General features: G+C 36.2%; 2 protein-coding genes across 2 annotated transcripts; both read left to right on the forward strand.

The window, feature by feature from the left end:
- Positions 1 to 3,800: 3,800 nt before the first annotated feature.
- LOC111792292 (AP2/ERF and B3 domain-containing transcription repressor RAV2) lies at positions 3,801 to 5,034 on the forward strand. Its single transcript, XM_023673669.2, has one exon. The coding sequence runs from the start codon at positions 3,869 to 3,871 to the stop codon at positions 4,892 to 4,894; it is 1,026 nt and encodes a 341-aa protein (XP_023529437.2). The 5' UTR covers positions 3,801 to 3,868; the 3' UTR covers positions 4,895 to 5,034.
- Positions 5,035 to 6,807: 1,773 nt separating this feature from the next.
- On the forward strand, positions 6,808 to 8,649 carry LOC111801694 (transcription factor HHO3). Its single transcript, XM_023685803.2, has 5 exons — positions 6,808 to 7,281; positions 7,371 to 7,606; positions 7,700 to 8,000; positions 8,080 to 8,156; positions 8,247 to 8,649. Exons 1-5 carry the CDS (start codon positions 7,143 to 7,145, stop codon positions 8,547 to 8,549), a joined length of 1,056 nt encoding a protein of 351 aa, XP_023541571.2. The 5' UTR covers positions 6,808 to 7,142; the 3' UTR covers positions 8,550 to 8,649.
- The last annotated feature ends 451 nt before the right edge of the window (positions 8,650 to 9,100 follow it).

Consider the following 9,100-nt stretch of genomic DNA (forward strand, 5'->3'; position numbering starts at 1 on the left):
GGATTGGACAGCCACTTGCGTCTTGATTTGTTGGAATTTAATTTTGACGTGTGTCGTATTAATGTAGCGTACAAAATATTTTATCATTCCTCCTAATGTTTTATTTATAGTATTGTAAAGATTTATAGCAACCAATTAATGTGTTGGCAAGAATACTCAAGTTATATATATTACTTTCCGTTTATACCCTTGGTAGATACAAATAACTACCATCATCCTCCAGAGTGCGCTTCATTTGGAAGCCTTTTCGTCTGAGCCCACAGTTCTGGAGTTTGGGCTATTTAAAACAAACTATCTTTCTGGTTCATCTTTTAAATTAAGTGGTTGAATGGGCCGGCCCCTAAAAACCCGGTCCAAACTCCCCCTGTATGGAGGAAAGGCCCGTGAAAACCCAATATGATTAAGTTTGATTAAAAAAAGAGTTTAATATTATGCTTTATTTTACACCAAATTTTATGACAGGAAAATATTAAATAAAATGTGGGTTCTACGAATCTAAAACCCAAACAGAGTTTATTACTTTTTATACCACAAATTTTCATTTGCTGTAAAACAAACCATTTATTCATTTTTATTTTGTCCTTTTCATCAAATAAATAAATTTTTCCTTATTTGTTGTAAACACTAACCCTGGGAATTACAAACGGGGAATATTATTTATTTATTTATTTATTTATTTATTTATAATTTTCTTAAGAAACAATTTTTTTTTTTTTATAGATGGTATGAAATAATTGTTTGTAGTACATGCATTTCTGTACATTATTGTTGTGTTTTATAGTAACAAACTACATTCCCAAACAAATCACATGCATGCATTCAATCTCCATCCGACCCCATTCTTTGACTAAATCAAATCCAAATATTCATAAATTATTTCATATATAAGGACAAGGACAAATAAGTAATTTACTAGCAGAAAATAGGTCCCACATGAATGCATATCTCACATTCATTCAATCCATTTCAAACTATGCAATTTTAAATAATGATATTATTTTGAGCTTTGTATATAGATTTGAATGAAAAATAATAATAAGATTTGGACGCTTAGGTAGAATTTGGGATATACTAGAATTTTCTTTTCTATTGACGTCCAGGAATGCCTAATAAATCTTAATTTGAATGGCTTACTTTTTATTTGGTTGACTCTTGTCTCTATTTTTTTTCTCTCCAAAAAAATTATAATTAAAAAACAACGTAAGAATTAGTTTATATAATTCTCTTAAGTCTCAACTTTGAGAATAATTTTAATCAATAAAAATGGTTGGAAATGAACTACACGTCAACTAAAGCAAGGAAGATAACTCATGATATTAACTAAACATATGATTTATACGAAGAATGGTTAAATGATTATAATTTGATCCATTGTTTAAGTAAAAAACAAAATTATATCTTGGATAAAGCATGAATTAGGTGTTGAATTTATGGATGGAAAAAGAAAAAGAAAATGAAATTATGTATCTTATCCTCTCCAATCTCCACCAATAGGAGATAAGAGAAGGAGAAGAGAAGACGCATGGTATGATGCCTATGTGGTATACTGAGTCCTCAAAGTGGGCCCCACTTGTACAACCAATCACAATTAAGATTTGTTGCAGTCAACAAAAGCAGCCAAATATATATTTTTTATTTTTCCTATTATAATTTCTTAATCCAATATATTTTAAAAAATAAATAATATGATGTTGGTTAAGATAAAGGTCGAATTTGGTATGATTCACAATGTATAAAACCAATAGTGTTTATATGAATTATTAACTTATAAAGTGGCAGATGAAATTATAAAAAAAAAAAAATGATATTATATTCCTTGAAAGGACAACAAGTTGAGCTAAATTGGTGACAGCATTAATTAAAATTTTATGGCAGGATATTTTATATTCCATAATTAATAATATTAATATTATTGGATCGTGGAAAAAAAAAAAAAAAAAAAAAAAAAAAAAAAAGATACAAGTGACCACCAATACCATAATAGAGGTTTTAATTATTTGTTGTTTATTAGCTAAGATGGGTGATGTGGATGTTTGCTTGAAAGTGATTGGAGGATTTAATATAGCCACTCACCACGTAGTCCAGCAATTTTCATGTTGTTTAGAATAAAACAATTATTTAAATTAATGTTGTTCTGTCCTCACGTGCCTTAATCCGCATTTCGATCCGAGTTTGCCACGTCACCATAATTTATATTTCTTTTTTTCTTAATATAATTAATTTAATTATTTATTTTGATTACTTGTCATATTCATTGCGAAGCTACAACAAGTGTTTGGTAAAATCTGTGGTTTGAAAAGCTACTTGATGAGAACAAGTTGGGCTCTCAAAAAACCATAACGAATTAAAAGCATCCAATAAAGTGTACTGCTTCGAAAATCCCACTCAAAATTTAGTCGGTTAATTTACCTGTGTTCATATACAATATTACAACTATTCAATTAATTAATTGTACATTACAAAAAGTGCATTTTCTTTTTTCAAGATAATTACTACTCTAAGATATTAACACGTTAGAAATGAGTGATACAAAAATTTTGAATCCATGATTTGTTGGTATGGTTCGGTTTGATGGAAGAACAGTGTTGGAAATAATGTGGATAGTTGAAGAAACAAGAATATGGAATGAGTACCTAAAAGACAAAGGCAATAGGAAGCTTAAATTTGAGTGACACCCCAACCGTGAGTCACAAGGACGCCGGGATTTAATAATGAATTTATTTAAATAAATAAATAAATAAAGAAATGCAGGTGGGGGCCCAGGGGAAAACCCAGGACATTTCCGTACATACATCAGCCAATTTATGTATATAAAAGGATTCATTCGCGCGTTGGAGTGGGGCCCAAGAAACCATTGGATCGAGACGGTGGAGGGCCGTTGATTGAGAGGAAGGAGGGACGGTGGAGATCGGGGGAGAAGTGGAATTATTGGAGGTGTGATGCAAAGAACACAAGAAAAGAAGATAAGCTTAGTCGAGTCCAGTCGAGTGGAGGGGATGACACGTCAGCGCTGGGCTGGAAATAATAGAATGGGGATGTTTTTTGTTCCTTAAATTAAATTTGTTTTTGTGAAAAAAAAAAAAAAAAAAAAAAAAAAAGAGTGGGGGGAATCTGGTGGGTGACTAAGATGAACCTAGGCAATAAGGACAAACGAATAAGAGGATGACACGGTGGAATTAGGGGTTCGTTTGGAGGTTAGTGGATTTGTATGGAGAGGCTATGGGATGGAAATCCAATCCCTGTGTAACTCAAGGGCCCACTTCCCCATCCTAGTGGGAACTAAATTTCTGAAATAAATACTTTCTTTCTTCTTCTACCGACACTTGGACGCTTCCTATTTTCCTTTTTTTTTTTTTTTTTTCGCATATAATATAATTAAAAAGAAAAAACCATTAAGGGGAAAATTAATATTAATAATTTAAAGAGGTAATTATTGTGATTGGTAGTAAGCACAAAAGCATAGAGCAGATATTGATGAAAGAAGAAGAAGAAGAAGAAGCAGCAGCAGCAGAATGAGTATTGAGTATCAGTATGAGAGTATCAGAATCAGATAAGATACATCCCACATGGGGAAATATTTTAATTAAAAAAATATGTTATAAAAGATGGAGAGAGAATTGAGGGAAATTTCAGGGGGGATGAACTACTAAAGGGAAAACACGGTCCAGGGTCTCATGTGAACCCCATCAACTTGTTCGCCCCCACTTCTCCCTTCCCCCTACAGTTGACCCTTTCTTTTTTTTTTTTTTTTTTTTTTTTTTTTTTTTTTTTTTTTTGAAGTCCACCCTATAAATCCACCCTTCCCCCCAACGCCCCATTCCACTTCATTCCCATTCTCCCCTTTTACTTTTCTCTCCTTCAGTTTCCCATGGACGGGATTTGCATTGACCGAACCACTTCCACTGAATCCCAATCCACAAATTTCCCCCTCCTCAAATCTCCACCGCCGGAGACTAGTCTCTGCCGCGTCGGGAGTGGCTTCACTAGTGTCGTTCTCGACTCTGACTCATGCGGCGTGGAGGCAGAGTCACGGAAATTGCCCTCCTCCCGTTTCAAAGGAGTGGTCCCACAGCCCAACGGCCGTTGGGGCGCACAGATTTACGAGAAGCATCAAAGAGTATGGTTGGGGACTTTCAACGAAGAGGAAGAAGCAGCACGTGCATACGATGTCGCTGCCCAACGCTTCCGCGGCCGTGACGCTGTCACCAATTTTAAAGATGAAGACAACGACGACGTATCGGCCTTCCTCAACTCCCATTCCAAAGCAGAGATCGTGGACATGCTACGTAAGCACACTTACCTACACGAGCTCCATCAAAGCAAACGAAACGCCGGGTTATCGGGTTTAGATCGCAAACATAACCGTTCGTTATCCGGGTCGGATTCGGAGGCTCGCGAACTTCTATTCGAAAAAGCCGTAACCCCAAGCGATGTAGGAAAATTGAACCGTCTCGTTATCCCTAAACAACACGCCGAGAAAAACTTCCCTCTCCAAACCGGTTCGACCGCTTCCTCAAAAGGTCTGTTGTTGAACTTCGAGGACGGAGGAGGGAAAGTGTGGCGGTTCCGTTACTCGTATTGGAATAGTAGCCAAAGCTACGTGCTAACCAAAGGGTGGAGCCGGTTCGTGAAAGAAAAGAATCTGAAAGCCGGTGACATTGTGAGCTTCCTCAAATCTCCCGGACAGGACAAACAGCTGTACATCGAATGGAAGTCCAGAAAGGCGTCGCCCACAACCGACCCCAACATCAACCCGGTTCACATCGTCCGACTCTTCGGAGTTGACATCGTCAAAGCTTCTTCGCCAAACACTGGGTGCGGCGAGAAGAGGAGAGAATTGGAATTTCTCGCTTTTCAATGTACCAAAAAACAAAGGGTAGTCGGAGCATTGTAACCAACAAATTTCCTTTTTCCTTTTTTTTTTTTTTCTTTTTTTTCTTCCTTTTAATTGTATAAAAAGAGAAAAAAAAAATTGAACCTTTCAACCTAATTGGCTAATCTAATTATATATATACAAAATTAAGCCTTTATTTATTTTTGATTTGGCACAAATCTGAAGAATCATTTATTCACTTAATTGATTTGAAATTAGTGTATTTTACACTTGATTATCAATTCCAATCCTTTCCTTTTCTGCATTTTATTGTATTTCTAATTTTGGAAGATTTCAAAAATCTAATTCTATGCTATAAAATGATTTCTAATTTCTAAATTTATAAATTATCTGTTACTCATTTTTTTTAAAAAGAAATTAAAAGAAAGGAAAAAAGATGAACAAGTTGAAGAAAGAATCATTGCTTTAATATTGTAAAATGCAATAGGCATATAAATATATATATATATATATATATATATATATATATAAAGAATTATAAAAGTTGTAGCAAACTGACAAACTTACTCTCATTCACAGCTTTGCCTCCTCCAAAGACCAAAAAACCCCCTCCAAATTGGACCACTTTTCCACATTCAAATACCTCTTTTTTAATTTTGTATAACGACCCATATCTACCTCTACTAAATATTGTCCCCTTTGGATTTTCCCTCAAGACTTTGAAACGAGTCTACCATGAGAAGGTTTCCACACCCTTGTAAATAGTGATTTGTTATCCTCCCCAACAAACGTGGGATATCACAAAAATACTATTCCACCTTAGGGTGCCTTTTAATTATCCAAAAATTTAGATCCATAATTGAAATGTACCCATTTTCCCTCCTCTTTGTTTTATGTGTTCTTGTTATTTTGACATGTTGAGTGAGTATTAAATGAAATGCATATCATATGATCTGAATAATTTATGAAAATGACACATTCCAACCACTCTACGTGAATTGTTGAATATGTTAATACTTGCCAGGAACCAATAAAAAAAATTGTACCTTCTTCTTTTTATTATTATTATTATTATTACCAATTTTAATTTTTTATTTCCAAAATGTTTTCTACCTTTCAATTTATTCTCACAGATTCCTTATTCCAATCTCTATTCAATGAATGTGTTCAAACTAAATGGGCCGGCCCAAAACTATTTCAAGCCTGACTAATTAAATGGCCCATTCCAGCAAGCGTCACCGGGCCGGCCCATAACTGTATACCCCTCACAATCTCGCGTGTATTGCAACTCTTTAGTATAAATAATCTAAAATTAAATATTATTGATAAAACTATGCTAATGATACTCATATGATATGCAGCCGCAGTACAGAGATAGTGAAATTTGTACAACCTTTATGAATTTTTGTACTACAACTTACTTACACATTGCATTAATAGTTGCAAGTACACTCTTAACAAGTACTCCCAACTTTATTATTCATAAACCTGAATCAAATAAACATTTCATATATATAAATATACGTCCAACGAGGATTCCACGTTACTTTCAATTTTTTATAAGATGGTCAGTTACTTATCTCGTTCCAATTGGTTTGTACGTGATGTGATATCAAAGTCCATGCAATCCAAACGGTTACAAATGATACTAGAATTAAATACTAGGAAGTGTGCAAATGAGTAGGTTGGATATAAATAATGATACGAAGGGATGACAAAAAAATCCCGTTAGATATCCAAATTTGGTTAGAAAAATCTGGAAAATATAAGATTAAAAAAGAAAAAGAAAAAATGATATTAATTAGTCTTTGATCTTATCTAGTAGTAATAAAAAGTTATGGGGGTGGTGATGACGTCATTAACAGCCCACAGATAGATATCGAAAAAAAAACAAGAATAAAATTCCAGGAATCTACAAGACCCGAACCCTAAACCTCCAATCGGAAAGATTCGATGTTATATGCGACGCCACGACTTCGACCAATCCCTCTCTTCTTCTCTCTCTCTCTCTAGAATCCTCCATTGATTCTCTCTCCAGAAACTCCATTATGTTGAGTTTGTGAATTTTGGGATTTTATTAACACCATTATTCATTCTCTTCCTCTTCTTTATTTCTCTATTGTTTTCCCCAAGTTTATTCCTTTTCTTGATTCTATAGATTCCATTATTCCGCTTTCCAGTTCTTTCTCATTGCTCCCTTCGGATTTTTCTATGTTCCATTTTCGATCACCCCACCTACTCCTTCCTTAAATAAACCAAACCCCGTCTTTCACTTCCAAATCAATCTGGGTTTCTTTCGTTTTCTGCCATGGGTTTCGTTGATAATTTTCTGGATATTCGAGTCGGAATGGATTTGAGGCACTATGCTGATGCTCTGGATCAAGAACGTCGCAAAATTCAGGTCTTCCAGCGCGAACTTCCCCTTTGTTTGGAGCTTGTCACAAGAGGTAATTCTATCTTCCAATTACTCTGCTCTTTTTCTGTTGCTTGTTTTGTTTAATTTTGGGTACGATTTGTTTCCCCCTTTTTTTTGCAGCTATTGATTCTTGCCGGCAGCAGTTATCTGGGGTGTCAACAGAGAGCTCTGAACATACTTCCAGCGATGGCCCTGTTTTGGAGGAGTTTATCCCGATTAACAGAGCGTCTGTTGATTCCCATTTTGAAAATGAAGAAGATGAGCTGTTACAACCAGAGAAAAACGAAGGGGGTCGATCGGATTGGCTTAAAACGGCTCAGCTTTGGAATCAATCACCGGAATCTCCCATTACAGAGGTAGAATTTCATCATCATTACTCTGTTTCGAAAAACAGAGAACGAGCGAGAACTTTCTGGGAAAGTTTTGTTAAATTTGTTCCCTTTTTGCAGGATGTTGTTAAGGAAACGGCGTCGTCTGCTGTTGAGGTAAAGAACAATGGCGGTGGCGGTGGCGGTGCTTTTCAGCCGTTTCAGAAGGGGAAAACCACTCCATTAAAACTAGAGGCGGCGGTGGATGTCGCTAAAACAGTCGGCCCTTCTCCGATTCGTGAAGCGACGACGAGTTCGACGGCGGAGACTAGTAAACGAGAGGAAAAGGAATCTCAGACTCGGAGAAAACACAGGCGGTGCTGGTCGTCGGAGTTACACCGGCGATTCGTTCACGCACTTCAACAGCTTGGCGGCCCTCATGGTACTAACAAATTCGTGTTTCTTTTTTTTTTTCTTTGTTCTTTGCGAAGGGATTTGTTCTTACGTGATTTTAATTACAGTTGCTACGCCGAAACAAATCAGAGAGTTAATGAAGGTTGATGGGCTCACCAACGATGAAGTTAAAAGCCATTTACAGGTTCATATCGCAATTAATTTATGGCACTTTATTTTTTAATTATAATTTTATATCAGAAGTTTGATTGTTCTGTTCTTAATTTAATCTCAGAAATACCGATTGCACGCAAGAAGGCCCACAAATTCTGCAATGCAAGACACCGGCAGCTCCTCATCGCCGCAGCAATTCGTGGTGGTCGGAAGCTTATGGGTGCCGCCGCCTCCACCGAAGTACACGGTAGCAACAACAGCGAAATCGAGAAATGGGATTTATGCTCCGGTGGCAACGACGGTGCGACGGCAGATGACGGCAGAGGAAGGGAAGGGGAGGCAGAGCGGCGGAGTTGTTCAATCGAATTCGCCGGTGACGTCTTCGTCGACTCACACCACCACAACCTCGCCGTCGCCGGCGTAGATTGTAGTTTTTTGACATTTTTGTTGAATGTTGGAGAGAGGTGTAAAAGTTTTGTAAGTATTGATAAAGCATGTGGTATACATCAACATTTTCACGTGAAGTTTCTTTCCCCATTCTTGGATTTCCTTTATCCTGTTCTTTGTCCTTTTCAACTCCTCTCTATCAATCCATAAATTTTATTGCTTCAATTACGTAATTATCACAACAAAATTTGGACAAAATAAGCTAAAACATAAATTCCATGCCGGATGTCTCGGTCATGCTCGTCTACGACGTGTTGTCCATTGCAATCCCATTTTACTTGCTTTCATGTTAAATAAACATTTATCATTTCATGTCCTGTAAATACAAGAGTGTATGACCAGTCACCAAACTAATGTCTGTCATTGCTAAAAAATGTACTATCCCGGAGATGTATCAAAATTCTTATGGTTGTCTACTTATTTTTAGGTTATAACCTTAATTTCTCTAAAACCGTTATCAATGTATTTTTGGCTCACGTTTTCTAAAACGTATCCTTCAAACGTGACTAAAGTTGGAATTTCACACAA

This window comes from Cucurbita pepo, chromosome 1, assembly GCF_057944985.1.
Source record: "Cucurbita pepo subsp. pepo isolate OVF chromosome 1, ASM5794498v1, whole genome shotgun sequence".
NCBI lineage: Eukaryota > Viridiplantae > Streptophyta > Magnoliopsida > Cucurbitales > Cucurbitaceae > Cucurbita > Cucurbita pepo.